Here is a 23,199-nt window from a genome sequence, read left to right on the forward strand (position 1 = left end):
CACCTGCCCGACAGAAAACTACTTGAAAATAATCAGTAACGAATATATATATATATATATATATATATATCTATATATATATGTTCTCCAGTACAATTTTGCATTTAGTGATTCGGGTTGTTATTAACACCCCCTAGAGGACCCATAACTACGGATCACAACTAATCCATGAGGGATAAAAGCTGACTTCAGAAGAGCACCTCCTGGTGAACTCGCGCATGCGTAAACATGGATAAAAAACTAATGTCAAAGTAATCACTAGTGCATGGAAGGTACCAGTACACAAAAGTCATAGGATGGGGTACAAACCTCAAGGAGTTTCACTGCTTCTTTGGGGTGTCAGAGTGGGTATTACAGCCCGGACACTTGAGAGTCTGCTCCTTTGTAACGCCGCTCTGCAAATCAAACGAATCCTGCATGATTGGGAGAAAGGTCCTTCATATTAATGCCAGATAAACTGCGTCTCGTGAAACACACTGTCAGTGTGTGTGTCATACATACATGCCCTTGGTGAACAGAAGAAACCCAACTCACCCCAAAAGCATCTAACTTATCCCTCCACACGGTCACCACTTTCAGTTGAATCAAAGCGTGAAAAAATGCTTGTGTTGCAATTGAAGAAGCAACGAATCTGCGAGTGAAGAAGAAGAAGCCGGAGTTTGGTTCAAATCTGGATTCATCCTAATTTGGAGACGTTCTGAGATGTTTGTGCCCTCTCATCCAACCAGAGTTTAGATGTTATGTTGTCAAAATCCTCAAAAAGTACAATGGTCTGTTTAATCTTTACATTTATTTATTGAACCTATTGCTTATGTTTAATACATTCTAATGTACATGAACATCCAATTTTTTAACAAATTTTGAAATGCATGTTGTCTTACTCTCATGTGTAGTATCTTATAAAGTAGTATTTGCACCTCCCAATTGTGTGGTATTTCAACTCATAATTAATTACTACTTGAGAAAAAGATACTTCAAATTATATAATACAGTTCTGTAAGATTATGAAATGATTATTACAAATATTCTAAGTGAAATAGTTTAACCTTGATTGAAGATTCTAATTTACAAGAGTTAATAAAAAAAAACTAAGAAGAATTGGCTAGTATATATTTATTAGGAAGAAAACACATTTTATTCACCACAATAATGTAATTATGAAAAATGGATGAAAAAAGTTCACATGCATATTCTACCAAAATAATACATCCATAGCTGGTTGCAATTTTTTCAATCATCACATTAATGTTGACATATTATTAGATTTGCTTACAAACAACAATGTGATTATTCTAAGATGGATGGATTAAGGAACAATCATACTCCACTAATCTAATTGTTTCCAAATCCATACATGTTATCTAGACATTTGGTTGTGTTTGGAGTTGCAAAGCATGCCAGTAGAATAAGAAGCAAGATTGATCCGCATTACAAAATGGCAAGAAAATGCCTTTGAAGTTCGTTTTGTTGGCCTAGTGCCCAAAAATCAAGAGACACTTTATACTTAAGATAGAATGTGAGAGGTCTTAATTCTTATTTTTTTTTGATTGGCTGATATTAGAAAGTCTCTTTAACTTGCCTTTGTATTTTAAAAAATAAGTTAAAAGTCCTAAGAGAAAAAGATGCTGTAGAATGCACTTTTTTTCTTAAATGGCATAAACAATATTATTCTCTAGAATTTCCAATGGGTCCATCTTAAAAAAAAATGTTTAAAAAAAATAATTCAAGAAGCTGTGTTAGAAAATGTGTAAAATATCTATTAAAAAAATCAAATATTTTATACTTTTTAAAATTATTTAAAACAAGATATGAGCTGAAATATTTAAACTTGTTTTCTACTAGTTACATCAAGGGTTGCAAAATCTATTGGCCAACTTTAGGTCCATGTGGCTATCCTTCAAACCACATCCTCCACTGACTGTTAGAAGCTTGCCACTCCGTTGTGTTTATTATTGAACCTCTTGTCAAGATAATGTAAAGATGGATGACAGAATGACAAGACTAATTAAGTGACAATACTTGAAAATATTCTGTTATTCAATGGGTTATCAAAGCATAGATCATCAAATAGTGCTCACAAATTACAGGCCCAAAACGTGCCGAACAGCCTCCCGTGTAAACTTTTTTTGGACTAACCCCAACGAAGGATTTTGGTCATGCCAACACCTGATGACCATTGAGGCTGAGCCCACTAGACGCACGTTGAGTAACTAACATGCATCCTGTAGGCACTAACAGTCGTCATTTCACAAGGAGGTTCGGATAACATATGTAGCTGCATGAAGTGCAGAAATTTAATGCTGGTATAATGAATGATTAACATTTACAGTTCAATGTTGCAAACTGAAACTATATCTGCAAACACCTTTATGCACAACTCGCTTTCTTAACACACAAGGACAACTAATATACACTTCGCTAGTGTTCGTAGATATCGAAAATGAATGATATGAATATATGTAACTGGGAAGCCTAGTAAAGAGGGACCTTGCCCCTCCATTCTAAACAGCAATCTAATGTAATGGCAAAGGGGCTATCAAATCCAAACGTAACTCAATGCAACGATCCATCACTGCTACACTTCGTGAAGTGTCAGCGTCAGTTCTCGACCTTGATCAACACTAGTGGCTGAGAGAATGCTGGCCAAGCTTGTAAACCATGATGAATACCTAGTCGTCAAGCCGTGTATTTCAGATGTACACGAAATTTTAATCACACTACATAAGAGGGATGTAGGTGCCGCCATGACCTTTTCGTAGAATCAATGGGCCAGCAGAATCTGGCACTTTATCCAGGGCTTGCATGCCAGCATCGACAATATCAGAGAACCCAGTCGCAACGATGGCCAGCTGGACACACGACCTAATATCTCGCACTAGTTTTAGAAGGAACCTCATGGACTTGGCCAAATAGGTCGAGCCACACGGAGGAGTTCCGCCTGGAGTCAACCACTTGGAATAATGGTCCAAGTGATCGCCTCGTGCAGAGACCTCCGCGCGATAGAACCGGGCCAACTCCATAAGCATGCTGAATGGGAGAGGGAGAAACTCAACAAAATCCGATAAATATTGATCAATGCGACCTGGCTGTAGCATCTGATTCCATAATACAGGCACCCATTCTTCTGTTTGGTTAAGATCATACGCTTTGGCCACAATGAGAGCTTCTTCAAAGCGGGGCCGTTCAACAAGCCGGCGCCTTGCATTGGTCTCGGACAAATTAAGCCATGTTAACTCAGGCATTCGCAATTGAAGAGATAATAATGATGCTTGTGCACAACACATACTGGTATTCATACCTGCAAATAGAGTGTCTACAGTTGAGTACAAGGGTAGTTAATCAAACCAATGTAATGCAAATGTTCAATTCTCAATTTCATTCAAATACTAGGATTAGTATACGTACCAGCAGAAATGTTTGAAAATGCTTCTGCAGCCTCCACGTACAAGCGCATAGATTCCAGCACATCTTCACCATATTCAGGGTCAGCAGGATCTACCCATTTCTCCACGGACTTGCGTGCTCGGAGTAGCAATAAAATTGCCATTTCCTGTGGCATGTTGAAATGATTATACACCTGTGTTCCCCATCCAACAAGTTCCATACCATACAAGTTAAAAGACTTCAAAAAGGACTAGCGCATACAGCTCGAAAAGAATTATGTATCCATGCTGTCCATAATAACAGATCCCGGATCCACAAAGACTCTAAAATTCTTGCTGTGGAGAGGAGTGTATAACCATCCTCTGCATTTACATACCAAAGAGGGTAAAAGAAGGTAACGATTGCAAAGCTCCTTGCTAAACAGTCACTGCTCAACGAGAGCACGCACCTGCATCAAGGCATCCTGGTCATTGACATTGAAGCGCTTGAGAGCTGCGAGAACAGCCATGCAGAATCCACGAACAGATAATGGCGAAGCTTCTATGGCCGGATCAAAAAAAGGCTTCTTCTGAAGAAGAAGCTGCAGAGAACCATGCTCGATTAATACATCAAGTATAAATCGGAGTCTGTGAAAGTTGCTGACACCCGTGACAAGCCGTGCTATAAGAGCAAATTCACCTTCAACCACGTATAGATCCACACGTGTAGAAACCAATGAAACTAAAACATCAATTCCGTCTAAGCATGCAGACAATTCGTAATAGTGATGGGCCAAGATAATGAGTTCCACCTGCACCATCATTCACCCAGGTTATCAGCATCGCGTATACCTCAACAAGCCTATTTCAGCGATCAAGGTAATGGGTGTGGTATAAGTCATTAGTACGGCATCAATCCTCGACCAAAAAAGGACATGCTAGCTCTTATATAAAAGGAATAGATCAGCTGCATGATGTGCTTGAACAGAATAGGTTAGCCATTTCCAAATACCTCGCACGAGTGTGGAATGTCACGGCCACTAATGACCAGGCGCATTAGTGCATGTCCGATTTCAGATTCAACTGGACAGAGCTCAGCCCACGCTTTGAAGTCGGAGGACCTCCATAGCAGCGGCGCTGGTCCCTCTTCTCTGAATGAAGACTCCATAAAACCTCCACGATGTGCTGCCAAAAGTCCCTAAATCCCAGAAACAAAGACTCTATTGAGTAGCTTGCAGACATTGCTGGACCTTCATAAGAATCACACTGCAAAAATAGGGAGGTGGGGTGCTATCTAGGAGCATTGGAGTGTTACCAAGTTACCTTTAGATGAGATTCCGCTAAGATTCTCGCGATGGCTGGGGCTGGCATTGAGTGAGTATCCACTAGCAGTTTAGCCTCGGAAAACGCTTCTTTTCCCTTTAGCGAGAGGAGCTGCAGTAGCTCAGGAGGTGTCTTCGAAGATGCTTCTGTAAAAGTAAGGCCCAAGAAATGGCTGATCTGAGCCACTGCAGCTATCCTTCGGCAATGTCCACGTCCACAACCTTCTCGACAAGCATTCGTCAATGCGTTCAAGACCTATATTTTCACCAAATTCGAAGTTGTTGAGGTGTAAAGTATCTGATATCACACCACATTAACATCTAACATTCATGCATGGAGTAGGAAAGACATTGGCATAAATGTGGGTGATATGTACCTGCATGGGAGTAACTGAAGCATAATTATCAAAGAATTTGGTAGAAAGTAAACATTCTACTACTGTAGGATGCAAGAATGCAGGCACCGCAGACCACTTCGCTGTTGGCATAGACAAGGTTGCAATCTTTTGAGCGGCTTCAACAAGAAGAAGCTCCAGAGGTACATGAGTAGGGGCCAACTTTAGCTGCAACTGTCTAGCTGCTGGAACCTGGCCAACTTCCACCAAAGCTAAAACCGCTCTTTCCACCTCTCCCTCTCCAACCCGTTCTTCCCATCCTCTTGTTTCTTCATCCGGCGTTGAAGAGTTGTCCTCTGCAAGGTTAATTTGGGCATCGTTAATTTGGGTGCCCCTTATTTGACCTTGAACAACTGAAAGGCTGTGATGCCTGTTGAGAACCTCTCTGTCGTCGCTACTATTGAAGCGATTGAAACTTTCGGGGCGATCGAAACTGTTGCGCCGATCAAGACTATCTCTTTTAGTTTCTTCCGGAGAACTAGGAGCACCGTTCTCCGTGTTATCCAATTGCGTACGTCTCAACTGCTTGGTTCGACGCTTCATCCGTGCAACTGACCCACCCCGGGAGCTACTGACTTCCTCAGTTTGAACACTTCGAGAACGAACCAGCTTACGTCCATTGTCGTCTGCTGAACTTTCAATCTGCGACCTTGTGTTCGGCTTTCTTAGGTGACTGTCAACAGCTGCAACAGCATTTGCTGTAAGGTCCACAGGATTCCCAGAACCAGGTTCCCCATTCCGAAGTCCAATGGTGCTGCGCGCCTTAGACCGTCCTAAGAGAACAGTTTCCTGATCTCTACTAGTTTGTGCCTCTACTTTTGCTTCAACTGCAAGAAGCCATACTCGGATCTCTAGCTCATGTAACAGGTGTAACGGATAAACTCTGCCAACAAAAAACAGTTACACGTGAGCATATTTCCAACTTACATTTGACTGATCCTCAATACCAAATAATTCAAACTCGCATTGTGAGAACATGGAAATTTGGAAATTTGACATCGAGAACTGGAACTCAAGTACAACATTAAAAAGAAGAAAAACAAGGTACAAAACACTCCAAAGCTTCAGACGCATAACATCCTCGTAGCTTATTTTGTTACCTCCCGAAAGGCATAGGACAAGCTGCAGAATAAATGCATGTTAATCACGATACAAAGAAAGTGAAACAGGAAGAATGTTTACGGCGAGGAATCGTTAAACGAGCCACTAAGCCACTGGAGGGCCAGCAAGAGAATACTGTGTAATTCCGATGTTGGAACCTGCCCCTCCACTGCATTTGCATGTTTCAGGTAGAACAACCCTGCCTGTTTTCATAATGCCCATCATTTCCATCAGTTCTAATAGGTAAACGTACCAGTTAAAAACCTAAAACATTTCTGACTAATATTCAATTTTCTGCTCAAAGTTGCACTATTGGCAGCATCACTTGATAACGAACAAAGTATCAACCTGTAACGAAGGATAAGAGTGCCTCATGAAAAGTGCTTGGCAGTGGCTCCAAAGTGCTGCACGCTCCTCTGGGACATCCCACAGCAACTCCTTCCACTCCTCGACCATTGCTTCTGCCTGTCAGGCGAGCATAGCAAATCTTAGTATACAGTCTATTATGATGAGAAAAGAAGTACAATCAGAGTTGCTCACATAAATTAAAGGACACACTGGAAGCAACTGCACTCGACAATTATTGAATTCAAACACCAAAAGGAAGAGAAGGAACAGAAAAAGAACACGTTATTCAAAAATCTCAAAACAAAAAATTTCAACTTAGTTACTAGGATTGATAACTCCGCAAGACATGGCATGCAAGAAATATGCTTCAGGAATTGTGGCCCGGGAAGAAAAGTAACATGAAGATCTCCCTAATATTTCGCATTTGGCGAAGTTACTCACTTGAGTTTCAGTCACATGATGAAAAGCAGATCTAGTGTGTTGTGAGCTGAGATCCAACTGTCCTGCCCAACTTCGGGATTCCTCCCACTGGCCATTCTTCTCCAACTCCTGAAGCAATGCATCGTCATCAAGATTCTTTGCATCAGCCAACGAGCCCGACCTTGAACGAAGAGAAGGCTCTGCTAGTTGCATCTTCCAATACAGTTTGCGGAACCGAATGGCTGCTGAGCCTCCATCCCCAAAATCTGCAGCTGAAAGTAGTTGGAGGAGGCAACGGTGCTCATACGGCGAAGGACATGAATCCAACATGGCATCTGCTGCTGCCACCGCCGCTGCTGTGATCCACATTGTGTTACTCTTCGTACTTCTAGTATGCTGGCTGTGTTGTTTGCGCTGATCCTCTTTAAGACAATGTGAGAAGGATGCTAGTTGAGCTCCAGCATCAGAGATACGCATCTGTGCAAAAGCCTGTGTTCAAAGTTCCCCATATATAAACAATTTGCTTAACCAGGACAACAGCAATTTTCTTATTTCTGTGTCAAGAATTACATCTGCACATACAAGAAATAAATCCTTATCCGAAAGATTTTTATCATCTCGTTCTCACAATGAGTGATACATCTTTAGGGGTGTCTTTTCAACATATAAACTTCTTATTCGGCAGGATGGAACTCTTAATAGCCTCGTGAATTATGTACTATGCTCTGAAGCCTATATTTCAGAGGTTGCAGGTGAAAATATTTTACTCAGGAAAGTTAATTGAATTAAAGGTGTAAGTAGAACATTATGGTAAACGATGAACATTTTGATCTGACCTGCAAGAAGCAGATAAATGGCAGAAGCGGAGACGAAGGAGTAAATAACTCAAAGGCTCGAAGCAGGGGCACAAAACGCTGCTGCTCACATAGTACAGCCACCATAGCTGCCAGAGATTCCTGTTCTTCTGCTGCACTTGGCACATAGAGGGTAATTTTCTTACTTTTCTGTCTTGCATCAACCTCTTGTACCATATTAGAAGTAGTACGTCTAAGCGATACCTCCGAAGGACCTATATCAGCTTTCTGATCTTTCGATATTGTCGTTACATCCTTTGGTGACATAGAACGTTGCTTCTTTGGATAGCTCCAGTCATAACCAAATACGCAGGTATTCCTGTCAAGTTGAGCATTTGTTGCCTCCACAGCAGCTCCTACAGATGCAGAAACTTGACTAAATACATCATTCACCTGGATAACTGTAGTTTCCCTGTCAAAAAAAAAAAAAAAAAAAAAAAAAAAAACACGCGTTCAAGTGAAAAAGGTAGACATATATATTCGTCAACTCGCTCGCAAAAGTAATTATAGGAATGCTTGATTCAAGGTGGAACCTAATTCTGCTATGAAGGTAGATTTCCAACTCTGCTGGGAAATGTATGGGATTTGTACGCATTAGAAATGTTTGCGAGACGTCCAGAAAAAGTTGAGTAACTAGATGACAAGATATCGAAATAAATAAATCCATAAATAGGAACAGGCTTAAGAACCAGAGCTTGATAAGGAGGAATAAAGTAATAGACAAAGATTGCACTTTAGAAGATACCTGGCAGCTGTTAATTCCAGCCATGTTGTTAAGCAAGACAAGGGGGTCACATCAGCAAAACATGACGCCACAACAGCGAGCAATGGCCATCGTAAAACTTTGGCTCTACCCAAGAGTTCTCGACCCGGTTGCTTTTCTGTCTCACACTCTGCCAATAGAGAAAATAATTCTCCTGGCGCTCCATTCTCAAATGCATCCGGCGATTCACCTGTTGAACCGATAAATAATGTGCAAAGGATCACTGCTATTGAAGATGAATGCATCCCAGGCAATCGACCAATCAGATTATAGCCGATATCACTATTTCTCGAGACAGACACCACACTTCGCGAGCAGGGATATCCGGACCACCCACAGTTAAGAATCAGTAACTGGAAGCGTCACATTTAACTATATGATGGGTCACCAACCTGACGAAAAGTGAGAAACATTCGAATGCGGTGTTAATGGTTTTGGTGAAGCCGGCGTTAGAAATTTCAGGACAGTCAAGATGTGGCTTCGTAGACGCAAATCGGAAAACTCCTTGGATGCCTGCCCAAGATAAACGAGATAGATCGACAAGTCGGACAGGTAGGAATCAATGCTACAAGACTAACGACAATAAAGAAAAAAACATCTGAAGACAATTCAAAGTGACGTTAAATAACAAAGGTGAATGGCATGTATGACAAAAAAATAATTACATAAATGTATACAACCAAATTCACTGCTTCAACAGGCACTCAATAATAACGTGAGCAGAATAAGTTGAAGACGATTTACCACACTAATAAGAACAGTTGAAGGGCAGCTTTCAAGTTGAGCCTCTGCTAAAAATCCAACCTGTCATATCAAAAGAATTGTTAGCCGACCTTTGCCTACTCCAATCGCTAAACAGATTTACTTTAGAAATAACTCTACGTATGAATGGTAAATAGCAACATGTGAGTCACCTAAAAAGCAAAGGACATGATTACCCAATCATTGCATCTAGCTATCGTTGCCAGGTAAGTGGTACTAATAGGAAGCTGATGGCCACGACAGAAAGCTGTCACAAGACTCCATCGCTCACTCATAGATCGTTGCACAGTTCTTAACTCAGCACCATCACCAACTCCGTTCATGAGCCAAGCACCGGCATTGCTCTCCAGCTTCTTTAAACCATCGTGGTTCAAACTTGAATTCTCAAGTAGCTGCAATATGGCCATGACCGGCTTTCGAGGCCTTGAATTTAACAATCCTTTGCCACTAAGTATTCCAATGCCAATAGCAGTGTACTCCTCAGTAAGACCTTGAACTAAGGACCTCATCAAATCGGTTCTAGCATCTTTATCAGCTGCAGTCTCGTTCAACCCCGTATTTAGGCTACCTTCCTTATGCTGTTGGTCTCTGATATAGAGCGATATTCGACTAAGGGCTGCAACATCCACTTGCAGCAGTTGTGCCGAAAGCCCACAAAGCTCTAGGAAGGATACGCAAGCGGCCACTACGATGATGTTTTCAAAGTTTAGGATTGCTAGTGAAAGTACCTGCAGGTATAGTTCGGGTCAGAAAATATATAAACTATTTCAATGATAATCACTGCATATAGGAAGACAAAACTAAATACGATAGTTCTGTGAGTTAATCAATAAGGTATTAGATAGCTCAGTGTCTTACTCCCCATGTCAGCACCAAAATGATATCATAACGCATTTTCTCCGCAACCACAGAAGGAACCAAGCAATCCAATAGCATAACTGGAGATGTAGAGAAAAAATTGACGTACTGAAGTAATGAGAGACTCCTCAGTCTCTGTTATATTTGATAAAATACTTTGAGGATCGTAGGAAGACTGTCGACCTGGCTGTGGATTGAAGGAGCCTGATTTATGAGCCCGCAAGGAGAGTAGCGAGCTGAAAGCTGCTAGAGGACGACCCCTTCGAAGATAATGCTCAACATCCATACCAGCCTCCTGCGCTTCAAGAAAGTACAATCAAAGAGAAGTGCGTAAATAAGGTTTTCACCCATGCCACCTAACGAACGCACAAATAATCCTGCTCAAAATTCAACGAGAAAAAAATGTCTATTCGCCCTGAAATGTTATGAAATCACCAATGTTGATAAACTTGAGTGCGATACTCTATAGCCTCCTTTAGTGTACGTCTTGCAAATTTTCAGTGATACTGGATTTAAAGGTCGGAGGTGTCCACTGCTATCTAATATTAGAGCAATTGAGGTGTCAATACCTTTATTATGTGAATAACAAAGACCCATATTCAACAAGTTCAAAATGAATTCACATTATAAGTCAGAATTCAAACTTACCTCTGGAGAGACAGCATACAGTTCTTCCTTAATAGTCATCTGGGTTGAGTGCTCCCAGTCTGAAATGTGAGCTTCTTCCATCTCGACATCTGCTCTTCGAACTACACGCTCTCTGAGAGCTGTATCTGGTATAGCTCTAAGTGTTATCTCACTTGTCTGTGGCATAGCCACTTGAGTTTTCCCAACAGCTCCCTGCTTCCAGTGAAAAAGCCATTTTATAAGTCACAACATGTGTAAGGGTGGCACTCCTGGTGAAGAACTTTAATAATGCAGTAGCATAGAAATGCATTAAAGCTGAACTAAATTTAAAGTAAGAAAATAGAAATGGGTTAAAACTACAGCGTCAGGTCAAATTTTATCAATAGAAACCTGAAAAGCCAGCTGAATAAGACGGCGAACACTTGTTGGCAACCAATGAGGCATTATTTCTATAAGCGACACATCTTCCGCTGCAGATTTGAAAATAGTTCCTCGCCACTCCAAGTAACCAGACAAACCTTTCATCCTTCCTCCTTCATTTTCATTCCATAAAGCACGAATCAGATACATACATACGTACAAAAATAAATTAAAAAATCAATAAAATGAAATAAAATACAAGCAAAACAGCATCCAATGATCTAGCTTCATTAGTAAGAAATGTACAAGAAACTGACAGATACTCAAACATATCACCATACGTTCTTGAGAAGCTGATAACTAAATAATTAATTACCTATTTTGGGTCCAAGTGGCCGAACAAAACTCCATGCATCGTGTCCATAACATGCGGCGACCAGGGTATGCCACACAGTGGGGAAACGTTGAAGCCCAGGTTGAAGATCCACCGTGAAACACTGCCATGGGCGGAGTTCCTGCCTGTTCACACTGCCCAATCCTAAACACTTTTGAATAGGCAGGGGCCCATACATTAAAGTTGAAACTGCCACTATTTCTCTATTTGGTAATAAATTGCCTTCTTCCATCATAGATTTCAATTGGCCACCAACTCCTAACCCGTGGTTAGGTACTAAATTTTTCCTGGAGATAGTGAGAGCATTCGCGACAGAGGCATCATACTCCCGTCCTTTCAAACGCGAGAGAAGAAGCCACTGTGCCCAGTTGCAATTGCCCTACGCTCATGACAGTAAATTGTCAAATTAATATTGCCTTTCTTTACAGAATATGGCACATTCTAGATGTCATCCGCCACCTCATTGTACTTGACAAATGAGCACAAAATATGCATGTTAAACATTTAGGAACATCAAGTAGATGAGGTTATAAATAGAACATTACCACAGCAGACTGCATGGCAGCTACAGATCCTTTATCGAGAGCTAAGGAGTGGTAATTCAAGTATCGCTCCAAGAGATTGATGAGTGAATACTTCACACAATGCCGAACCACAAGTTCATGTAGTGCTCTCAGAGTGTCTTTGTGAAAAGTTTCCTTTCTAGGAACGCCCAGTACAGGTGATGATTGTTTACAACTGGTGCTGGACGGCTTCCCAGAACTGCGTTGGTAAACCAATTCAGCAGATGCTAGCAACGAAACCAGTTCTAAAGTCCCTTGCCAATGTGTGCGTAAAAATATATGGCTTCTAATAAGCTTCACTTCCATCATATGCCATAACCAAGCGCTGCACATGGACCGCATGTTGATACTCAAAATATGTACCTTGGGTACACAACGCATAATTTCTTCAAAATGTGGTGCTCTTGGTGATTGCTCATCAGCTGAATCCAGATCCGGATGTTTAACTTCATCGTGGAGATATTCAACATCCTCGTCTGCATCAAGATGAATTCGTAATTCGTCGTCGTCAAGAACAGAATAAGGGATGTCGTCCAGTAAGGCCGAGACCTGGGGCCAGTCGTTGTGCACCACATGGTATTCCAGCTGGGCACCCCAAGATTTATGTTCTCCAGTGTCCAGCGACTGGTCCAATACTACCTGTCAAATAAAACTCACATTCTCAGCCAGAACTCTCCACGAAGTAAAAAGTGACCAAAAGTCTAGGACCTAGTCAATGTGTGTGTTGTATTAAAGATATGATACATGGATTACACAAACAGATTGTTGTAAAACCTACACAAAGCGAAACCTGTTAAAAAGGCACTTTATTAGAAGTTGCAAAGTTTGGCTCGTTGACATATAGGATCATTCGACCGGTGTAGAAAGGAGATGACACTGACCCGGCCTACAGTCACCTCGTCCCAAACGTGCAACCACACAGCAGCCGTTACCAGGTACCCTGCAGCTGGGTTCACTTGCTCCGCACCTGCAGCATCTAAAGCTTCAGGATCTGCTTCATAATCCCATGACCCCAGGACCACTCCATCAACTTCTCCACACTGTAGAGTAAATGGGCTAACTGCTCCGCTGCCGCAGATTAATTGTAATAGTTCACAATCTTCCTCATTCGACGAAGGCTCCTCTACAGTATGGCTACTAGACTTCACCCTCTTAAGACGGTACGTGCTCCAAAAACTGCTGTTAGGATAGAGATTCTGTCAAATAAAAAGCCACTACATTCAGCTCAGCAAGTTAAACCAGATAATGTTTAAAACAAACATTTTATGCCAAAGTTATCAAAAGTTTACTTGAATATATAACACCTACTAACTCACCCGTACAGCTTTAGAAGATATTAACAAGCTAAAAATGACAAGAAAACCTGGTACCTCTAAAAATAAAACGATTTCAAGCAGTTGGGAGTCCCGAGAACCCAGACGATTAGAACTGCGCCGTAACTCTGTCCTCATTTGCTTCCGAAGACCACGCCTCACAGTTCCAAATGCCAACTCATAATGAGCAACATCAATCTCCTCTCCTAATCTTCGCAACGCTGCCATTGCCAGTGCTGTTTTGCCCTGCACCAGGCAAAGCCATAAATATGTAGTTAGTGCCACACACTGTTTACAACAACAGTTATCAAACACATGAAATGGTCACTACGAAGTGTTTCTAGGCTACTGTTAACACATGTATACCTTGCACAGCAACTCGTATACAATCCCTCGGCCAATTTTCTGTACATCCTGAAACACATCAATCATCTGGGGTCGCTGCGTTTGAGGACCGTTCAAGAACTCTCTAGACCGGATTTTATGTAGCTGTACAACAGCCAGGGGAACACGTCCAGCCCGCAATGCATCTCGCACTATATTTTCAGCATCAACATCCTCATTTTCCCAACGAGCAAACATTTCCGCCGCACTTTCAACAGTTGATCCTCGTTTAGGCTTTCCATCAAAGGGACCACCGATAGAGACACCCCAAGAACCTCCTGAACTATGGAATGTTCCTGTAGGCACCAAGGCACTTGAAGCGACACTATCTTGAGAGCCCAGAAGCACTTTGAGTTGCTCCTCCCTACTGGTAATTATATTCTCTGCTTCAACACTTTGCACAGCATTTTCAGGAGGAAATTCGATGATAGGTTTCGTTTTACTCTGTAAATCGACTGATGATCCAAATGCTTCGTTGCTCGCATCAGCCTGCTCAAGCACAAAAATAAGTCAGCACCCGAATTGTCATAAGACCATACGAATCATAGTCATCACATCAACTTCAAGAAGCAAATGTAAAGGAAAAATTGTTGCAGAACATGGAGATGAGTAACACGTAAGGTATGATCGTCTTTCGTTAATGTCTATTATTATGCAAAAGTGGATGACGTGGCGAGCGGCTAATACATCATACTCCTAGGAGTACGCATAATGTTCAGTCAGTGCAGACAGTGACTAAGAAACATATTGCAGAGCCAGTCAATTCAATGACAAAGGGCTCGGTGAACTTGGTCTAAAATTTAGCAATATCCAACACATTCCAGTATCAACATGTTCCTCGAAGGTCCGAATTCCAATTAAAAAAGACAGAATACCTTGGCACCTCGACTTGGTCCGTTGCGTTTAGCTTGTAATCGGTCCTGAACACTTCGGATCACTTCAAGCAGTCGAGCAAGATCGCTGACATGACCTACAGGCTTGGAATCAGACAGGTCCTTGTATGGGAAATGTGCGGAGGACGTAGAAACTATCGTTTTATTTGACCTAGAATGCTGCCGCTGCCAAAGCCCATGAGAGCGAATAAGCCTTGTTGAGAATCTAGCTGCCAGTTCAAGAAGCCTGCAATAATCACAGCCCAAATCGACATGCTACTTGTAGCAACTATCAGCACGAACACGCTCGCAACAATGATGGAACATGTTTGTTGCATAGAAGGTAAAGCACACGTCAAACTAAAGAGCTGACATCCCCGCCAAGACTACCACTTCTGAAGATTTATCTTTCACTGGTAATAATCTGCATTAATCATAGTTCTTTTTAAAGGCAGTCATAATGCGCAAACTTTTACTCTGTACATCGCGATTATCTCTAACAGATCTTCAACAATAAGGACACATATTATCATTCTAAAACATGCTAGTTACAAAGATTACTAGTTCACAGTTGGTAGCCAGATTCTCAACATGGCCAAAGAAAAAAAGTACACCTGCAGGCTTGTGCAAGCTCATTATCAGACCCAAAAGAATCAGCCATTAGTTCAACAGCACCAAGCAGCACTTGTGGTATCCCGGCTTCCGCAGCCCCGACCAGCACGAGTGCCTCCAATGACCTGATTCACACATTTTAAGTAATTGTTAAGGTGCTTAAGAACTCCGACTTACAATAGACTAGTAAAGCTCCAATCCTTGAGGAGGGAGACTTAACAAATCAGTCTTTGTATCACGGCAATGCAAGGCAAATTCACATACTCCTTGCTTATTGTGACAGAAAACCAACAAAAAAACTAAGACAATAGAACCTCCGTAAGAGATGGTTGTTAAAGAGACCAGGAGAACAACGGGAAAAGAAGAGAACAACAAAGGAAAATCCAAAAAAAAAGATGCATGAAAGCTTAAGAAAGTTTTCCACACTTGAAATGCAACATAAAAACAACCGAACGTTTATTCATATAAAACCTGGGAAGGTATATCACAAAGTGAGAGTTCTTACTGCTCCACTTCATCCACTTTAACATAGTTCAGAGCAAGTTGCAATCTCCGTAACCTCATAAGCTGTATACTCCATCCTAGAAAACACATATTCGTGGTTGAGAACCAAAAAAGTTTCACAGATTAAAACCAGGTGGTTCAAGGTGAACAAATTCATAGCCCATATGCAATAATGAGCTTCAATGAGAATGACGTATCCTTCACAGTGCGTGAAAGCCGACTTGTGAGAATGAACTGTAAAATATACACACTAACTGAAGAAGCTGTCTGCTAATCAATTCAAAGCCCAAAGACCTCAAAACGGCGACAGAGGATATTGATTCCCGAATAACCGATGAAGAATTTCATTTCAAAATTAAGTAGGGAATGTAAAGAATTGAAAGTATGTTAGAAATACCCCAACGAAGAAATTTGAAAGTAGAAAGAGTAAGTGGTTATGTCGAAGAAAATAAGCATCTCAAGAAGTAAAGATTCAGTGTCTTCCTACTTCGCTTACATTCGGGTCAACAAATTGCAACTTAGCCATACTGTGATGTGAGTATTTAGTGCACCTGTGATCTGATATTTGAACTGATTGGACTTTAATTCACAATGGAAAAGGAGGATTCCAATCAGTCCAGATGAAGTACTTTATAACCAGTTCTCGTGAAGCACAACATGTGGAATAGATGAAATTGAAGCTCTTGTGTTTCCAACACTGGTGTGCACATACAAACCAGCCACATCCACTAAAGAATCCAGGGAAGAGCGAGGCGGCCAGAAAAATAACAGTCAAATAAATAACTCTAGCTTACCATCCTGCCCAAGTTCTTATGCCCGCTCACACAGGTCAGGCCGGACAGTAGCAAATATTTGATTACGGAAGTTTTTTATATATTCTAAAATAGGCCTTAGAACTAGTACTAATTGCTCGGATGGAACGTGGTATATAGACCTAGATCTGATGTCCCTTTTCCGAACTGAAATTGTCTCAGTATTTGATTACTATTAAATTTCACATGATTGTGAGTTTATGGGGATTATCAGGAGTGCTAAACTGAATCGTGAATTAAAAAAAGTCGTATGCGATTCACATAGCAATCCTCACAAACGGTTCGTAATACAACACAATATCACAGCTTCAAGCCAGATTCTGTTGAAGAAAAGTTAGTTTGAATCGAAATGCTCACCATTCTCTAGGCACAATTGTTCTGTCTCCTTCAAACTGTTGAAGATAATACACCTGTCCAACACTTCTGTTTGCCATTGCCGAGTAACAAGTTTGCGGCTTTCAAAAGGCAACAAACAGTCCCATTTACTTGACACATCTTTCCTTCCCACTTCATTATACCACTTGGAACCTGATAATTGACGCTGCCGGCTTGCCAAAGGAGGAAGTACCACATGTAGGCCCGTTTGAGATACAATGTATAGGCACCCTTGAAAGCTGAAAGTTAAAACATTACCAATGGAGGATTTACTGACAGTTCTAGAAAATCCTTCACTGTCGTTCAATTCAGCTTCATCTAGTTGCCTGTGCCCTACATACAACCCATTTTGTAATAAAATGAACCCTTCGGAAGTATTGGCTGAGGCACACGTGATGCTGTATGGATTCAAAGCCATCCCAAGAAAACCACTTGAAGGCCTGTTGGGCACGAATAATTTTCGCAGGAGCTGCAATGAATGGGCAAAGCCTACTCCTCGGATCTGATATTGGTGAACACGGTCCTTGGTTGTAAACCCACTTGCTCCCAATGGACAGTTGCTAGAATTATTTATCCCAAAGGAAGGCAAAGATGTGCGACCCCCACGCTTGGTGGAAGTCGTAGCGCAAGAATTTCCACCCTCAAACGACAAATTAATCCAATTTCGGTTTGCTACAGCACTCTCATATTTCACACCACCAATATCTGATCCTGCTACTTCGTAGCCGGACAATGGCTTCAAATCATAGCACTCAGCACCTCGGTTCCCACGAGTTCCTGACGAAATGAAAGCCTCGCTTGCAAAGTAATCGTCAGTGGAGACCAAAGAAACGATACCCTTAGCATCACAGACAGCTAATAATAAGCAGTCAGCAGTCGCCGTGAGTTGGTAGAATCGGTTCTTAGCTCCAATATCAGAACCTCTGGCAGTTGTAGAAGTCTTAGTCTTCTCTTGAGATGCAAAAACCTCACTTGTGCCATGTTTAGGATCTTGGTCTACTTCTCCAGATGGCGCCTTCAAGGTCTCCTTCCCGATTTCTTCCTTTAAATCAACATTACAGAACTGTGGGACATCAATTTGTGTAATAAAACTTCCTGTAAAAGAGTTCCATAAAAATACTCTTCCATCTTCTTTTAAAGCTAAAAAAACCCTGTCTGATAATTGAAAATCTGTCCATGATACAACCTCTGCGAGCCCTGCTTTTGTGTCACGCGAATCAATGCGCGAAAGGACCTTCAAATCCTGACAATAAACCCCTGTAACTACGACACTGAAGTTATCGAGAAATTTGACTCGTCCCATAGTTGATTGAGCTGCATGTTTTTCCTCCGCCGCTATCTCAGCTTCGCAAATGAGCTCTGCGAACTTCTCCACCATTAGCAGTGCAACAAGATTCTGGGCAGGGTTAGACAGCAACCTTGCAATCTGTAAGTCCTTCTCTTCTGCACCGCTTCCAGTCACTCCTGAAAACTGTTCAACTTGAGTGCTTGTTTGTCCAAACTTGCTAAGAAGTGAAAATGAAGAAGACGTATAAGGTAAAGAGAATGAGATACACTTGGCTGACGTAGGCCAAGGATAATGTTTGAGGAACTGCAAGTGCAAACCACCCTTAAAATGCTCGAGTTGCCCGTCCACAACAAAGGACTGAAATGAAGACCCGCCATTTACGCCGACGTCCGCCACCGCTTCTTTACTCCTTGAGTCGTCTTTGTTAGTATTGTTCTCGTCTGGGAAGGATAGCTTCCTCTTTCCACGATCGTCGACAGAATCTGTGTGTCCCTCATGTTCTCTCCAGATCCGCCATTTGCCATTCCTTTCACCATCTTCACATTCCTTCGTATCCTCTAATGATTGTCCATCACTTCCGCATATGTTGTCCAACATGCTACCTACACCATCATTATTATTACAGAAGGCATGAAGTATCAAACCCTCACTCCCTGCAGTAAAAAGAATGTCTTTAAACGGTTCAGTTTCTAAATTCGCAGCAAAGTCGTCCCCACAGTATGCCCAAGTGAAGCAGTCAATGTTATCAATAACATAGAAAGAAGAAGAAACCTTGACCGGTTCATTGGACTCCGCAACAAAACCCGACTCCGCAGTTTCTTGGGAAGTCTGCGAGGAAGAACAAAGAGGAGTGGAAGCAATAGGGGTGAAGTACGGGGTTGCTGTGTAAGGCGGAAAAACGGAATTTTCATGAACTGTATTAGACGACCGCCTTGAAATAAATGTAGGAGTTCTGTAAGGCGTGGACTGTGAGCCTCCCAATGAAAACCGGAACTCGGAAGACGGAGGGACCTTTGATTCATGGTTCTCGGAATATAATAGCTGCTGAGGGGTGAAGGGAGCTTCAGTATGTGCGACTGCGGAATAATCTTCAGAAAATCCATTGGATGGGGATGCTGGGGGTGACAAGGTGTGTGGCAGAGAGGACGCCACTGACTCCGAACGCAAAGTAGTTTCCCCGTCTTTCCTGCTAACCAGAGGTACAATTACTGCTTGTTGCTTGTAGGAAAGAAGAGCAAGGCGTGATTGGGAGGATGAGAGAGCGCCAAGCTTGAAGAGGGAAACAGGAAGTGGGGTGCTGGCCCAATTGCAAAGTCTGAGAAAGGCTATTGGGCCTTCCTCCTCGAACTGCAGTCGTTCCAGCTGACCCATTGGCACACCAAGGTGTGGGATCAATGGAATCACACTGACATTCGAGCCGGACTATCAGACTCCGGAACATAGGAATGCTGTGAGGAAATAAAACATCCGCGTATGCGCTGTCTGTCATCAGTTCCTAAAATATAGAAAAGTCACGCTCTGCACGCTAATCAAGCGACAGAAATTGGTTAGAACTAGTACCAAGCTCCAGTTATAAGAGAAGCTGCATCTCATAGAAATGGAATATTGAATTGGTGTGTTCGCAAGCGAAGTACTGGAGAAGAGCATTGTGCATCAAAATACTCATATCAGTCTAAGCTAAGTTGTTCTAGATAGAAAACGGGTCCGGGAAGGTATTTAAGTACTTTATCAAATCATAGACTAGAAAAGTTATCAGAGGTGATTAATATGAGTGAAACATTGTCTTCACAATTTTTCAACACTGGCGATTTGCAAATGACACAACTACTAAACTGAACGTCAACACCGAATTCCAAGCAATCCTGACGTCCAAGTAACCTTGACAGTGCCGACTACCACTACCCGCTACAACTGAAGCTCTGAGAAGAAATTCAGTAAAACTATACGGAGGATGATCCCAAAAATTACTGAGCGCATATATTCGTACTCACATATTCAAAGAACTCAGAGAAGGTGTGGTTCGTTATCGTTACGATATCCCAAATTCCAAGGGTTTGCCCTCAATCTCAAATACCTTCACGTATTCTAACAAGCGTTTTACATAAACTAAGGAACAGCCCGCGAAGATATCTTATACAAACTCCCATAATTTATACCTCTCCACAGGAATGTGAGATTAGAAAGAAAAGAACGCCTCATTGCCTTCAAAATGAAAAACCTAGGGACTGCGTTTGTACAACAAGTCGATCATTCCCCTCCAGAAACATCCAATCAGCGCACCAAGCTCAAAATCGGATCCCAACACAGGAAATGACAATACTAACTCACCTCCAGACACAAAATCATCATGATAAGAACCCAGCGACGAGATCCAATCGCTATCCAACGACAACTGATCAACTCTGCGCACACACGCCGATGAAAATTTTTGAAGCTTGCATTCCCCGCAATCTGTAACGATCTCCCAAAATCCACTACCGTCCGAACCTTGTCCAGTTTTTGTAAATCATCTCATTGGTGACGATAAACAATCTACCGCAATGAGCTCGATGAAGGACATGCCAACTCCCCACCCAAGTATAGGGTATAGCAACAATCTTTGTCTTGTCTTCTAGATCCAGCCCACGTCCCGGAAGCATCATTTTGCTTTTGATGTCCAGCTTCTCCGAGACTCCGGCACTCAAGCCCTAAACTCCCCAACTGACAACTCACAATGACGGAGATGAGGAAGTGGGCCATGTTGGATGACATGTAACGAACATGGAGAGAACCTTCTCAGTTCCAGTTGTTTCCTCTTCCCTCAATCTCAACATAACATTTTTAAAGCCCCCCATCGTCACTCTGCCTTCTTGTCCTACCCCTTGCCTTCGCTGCACCCTATGCCCGCCACCACTGAAGGTGCACGCTCATCTTTCCCTCCGTTCACAGCAACATTCTTCTCAGCCGTAGGTGGTGTCTTTGCCTGTGTTGAAACGAGCTTTTACACGACAGCATCCATGGTTTTGTAATGTTGTGATTTTGGGTTCCTGATTTTCTCCCAGAGGCGTTTCTTTCTCGCCCCTCTGAGCATCGTTACGTTTGTTTTGAATCGAGAAACGTCTCGTTCAGCTGGTACAGGTTTTTGTAATAGGTTCCCTAACTTCCTGTTATAACAGCCATGCTGGAAGTCTATGTGTATTGTTTAAAACCGAGATTAGGTTAGTTGGGAGTTTTCTTTCTGGCGGTGGACGCTTATATGAAGTCAATGAGGTGGTGCTTATTATGTGCGTGAAGATGTAGTGTTTGTGGGAGGGATGATAAGTGGGTCGCATGAGTTATTTACTCGGATGTTGTGTGTTTTCCGCATTCCTTCAAGCGTTTGAATGATTGTGCTACGAGATGATTACACGATGGTTGGGTTTCTTTACATGGCTTCACTACTAGATACTAACCAGACTCTACGTCCCTCTGAATTCTTTTTCTAGCGTTTTGGAGTTCATGCGACCCTTCTTGGTTAAAACACTTTAAGACGGTTCGGTCCCTATGTACTTTGCCTCGTGACCGGAGTGGATGGACCAGGTTATATTCCTTCACTCACACGTAATCTGAATGATCTGCTGCAGAGTGGAGCCTCGATAAATCTTTGCAAGTGAAAGAGCGTGAAAGCCTTTAACAACCATGAGTTCTCCCGGTGCTACTCCTGGAGGCCGCGGGAAGTCCAAGGCCTCTAAATCCATATCTCGCTCAGCCAAGGCTGGTCTCCAGTTCCCTGTTGGAAGGATTGCTCGTTTCTTGAAAGCTGGCAAGTATGCTGAACGTGTGGGAGCGGGTGCACCCGTCTACTTGGCCGCAGTGCTTGAATACCTAGCTGCCGAGGTGATCTTTTCTCCTGCTCCCCTGCTCCTGGTAACGTCACTTGTAGGATTGTCGAAGGATATGCTCATATACCCCATATTTTTCTGTTAACCTCCAACTCTGCTCATCCTCGCTATCAACGATATGTAGAATGCCAAATACGTTGTAAAATACCGCCATAGTTATTCATTGCTTCTATGATTAATGTCGCTTCGTGGCATTACACCCTTTTTGCAATTTCAGTAGTGCTCCTCCCGCATTGGAGCCGATATGATAGAACCTCTGACCTACCGGTTCGGTGTGCCTGCTGTCAATGTCGGCATCTCTGAACACGGAGCAGTTAAGATGTGTGACACCATTGATCTATCAACCTTCATGTAAATTAGGTTTTATAGGAATGTACGTGTAATACCTTCTGTCACTTCCTTTAGGACGCCGTCGTGATATCACACGTATTTCTACGCCTCAAAAGCGTGCGAGTAATTTCCGTTTGTCCATTGTTGTTTCTAACGATGAAAGCTTGTATGCAGGTCCTTGAGTTGGCAGGAAATGCCGCCAGAGATAACAAAAAGAATCGCATAGTACCCCGCCATATTCAGCTGGCAGTACGAAACGACGAGGAGTTGAGCAAACTTTTGGGCACCGTCACAATTGCTGCCGGTGGTGTGCTTCCCAATATTCACACCATACTTCTGCCGAAGAAGACGGGCAAGGGCGGCAAGGACATCGGAGGGAGTATCTCGCAGGAGTTTTAGGTTTCAACGGTGGATGAGTTTTGTATATAACTCCATTGGATATTCTCTTCGAAATTTGAGAATGCACTGAACGATTCTGAGAACTTTGACATATTCATTGTGTGTAGGCACATCTACTTCTGAAGGCACACCTTATTCAACCTTGCTGTCAGATCATTCTGAGTCTCGTCTTTCTTTCTTTTATTTCCCTTTTTTTTTTTTTTTTTTTTTTTTTTTTTTTTTTTGCAACTTTAGGAACGTCTTTCTGAAGTCTCAATGTCATGCTACTTCTGCATGAACCGCTGATGACCCTGCCTGAATGTTGGCAACGTTTTTGGGTTG

General features: G+C 42.2%; 2 protein-coding genes across 9 annotated transcripts; one reads left to right on the forward strand and one right to left on the reverse strand.

Annotated features, from left to right (window-relative positions):
* Nucleotides 1–2,257: 2,257 nt before the first annotated feature.
* LOC112280545 (uncharacterized) lies at nucleotides 2,258–19,799 on the reverse strand. The gene is made up of 26 exons (XM_073532924.2): nucleotides 16,984–19,799; nucleotides 15,816–15,891; nucleotides 15,313–15,435; nucleotides 14,702–14,945; nucleotides 13,809–14,315; nucleotides 13,500–13,688; nucleotides 13,011–13,325; nucleotides 12,112–12,768; nucleotides 11,549–11,945; nucleotides 11,203–11,345; nucleotides 10,834–11,025; nucleotides 10,295–10,480; nucleotides 9,504–10,055; nucleotides 9,310–9,369; nucleotides 8,958–9,078; nucleotides 8,548–8,755; nucleotides 7,785–8,214; nucleotides 6,970–7,437; nucleotides 6,529–6,645; nucleotides 6,262–6,383; nucleotides 5,062–5,962; nucleotides 4,686–4,940; nucleotides 4,375–4,560; nucleotides 3,833–4,174; nucleotides 3,406–3,577; nucleotides 2,258–3,298 (listed from the first exon to the last, which is right to left on the reverse strand). The coding sequence occupies exons 1-26, from the start codon at nucleotides 19,658–19,660 to the stop codon at nucleotides 2,718–2,720; spliced, it is 10,221 nt and encodes a 3,406-aa protein (XP_073389025.1). The 5' UTR covers nucleotides 19,661–19,799; the 3' UTR covers nucleotides 2,258–2,717.
* Nucleotides 19,800–21,139: 1,340 nt separating this feature from the next.
* Nucleotides 21,140–23,029, forward strand: LOC112280550 (histone H2AX). 8 transcript variants are annotated; one of them, XM_024516153.3, is made up of 3 exons: nucleotides 21,140–21,406; nucleotides 21,892–22,144; nucleotides 22,654–23,029. In XM_024516153.3, the coding sequence occupies exons 2-3, from the start codon at nucleotides 21,947–21,949 to the stop codon at nucleotides 22,876–22,878; spliced, it is 423 nt and encodes a 140-aa protein (XP_024371921.1). In that variant the 5' UTR covers nucleotides 21,140–21,406; nucleotides 21,892–21,946; the 3' UTR covers nucleotides 22,879–23,029. The 8 variants fall into 8 exon arrangements, with proteins under 8 accessions (XP_024371921.1, XP_024371922.1, XP_024371920.1 ...); XM_024516154.3 differs by having other exon boundaries at nucleotides 21,140–21,400; XM_024516152.3 differs by having other exon boundaries at nucleotides 21,140–21,238.
* Nucleotides 23,030–23,199: the final 170 nt, after the last annotated feature.

This window comes from Physcomitrium patens, chromosome 3 (genome assembly GCF_059467195.1).
Source record: "Physcomitrium patens ecotype Gransden chromosome 3, ASM5946719v1, whole genome shotgun sequence".
NCBI lineage: Eukaryota > Viridiplantae > Streptophyta > Bryopsida > Funariales > Funariaceae > Physcomitrium > Physcomitrium patens.

Excerpts from the sequence above, each read along its gene's own strand:
- LOC112280545 (XM_073532924.2), bottom strand. The coding sequence starts at position 19,660 with ATGGGTCAGCTGGAACGACTGCAGTTCGAGGAGGAAGGCCCAATAGCC. Across the intron at positions 6,646-6,969 it reads ATCATGTGACTGAAACTCAA|GCAGAAGCAATGGTCGAGGA; the intron begins GTGAGTAACTTC and ends CTCGCCTGACAG. Across the intron at positions 6,384-6,528 it reads ACTCTTATCCTTCGTTACAG|GCAGGGTTGTTCTACCTGAA; the intron begins GTTGATACTTTG and ends TTATGAAAACAG.
- LOC112280550 (XM_024516153.3), top strand. The coding sequence starts at position 21,947 with ATGAGTTCTCCCGGTGCTACTCCTGGAGGCCGCGGGAAGTCCAAGGCC. Across the intron at positions 22,145-22,653 it reads TTGAATACCTAGCTGCCGAG|GTCCTTGAGTTGGCAGGAAA; the intron begins GTGATCTTTTCT and ends GCTTGTATGCAG.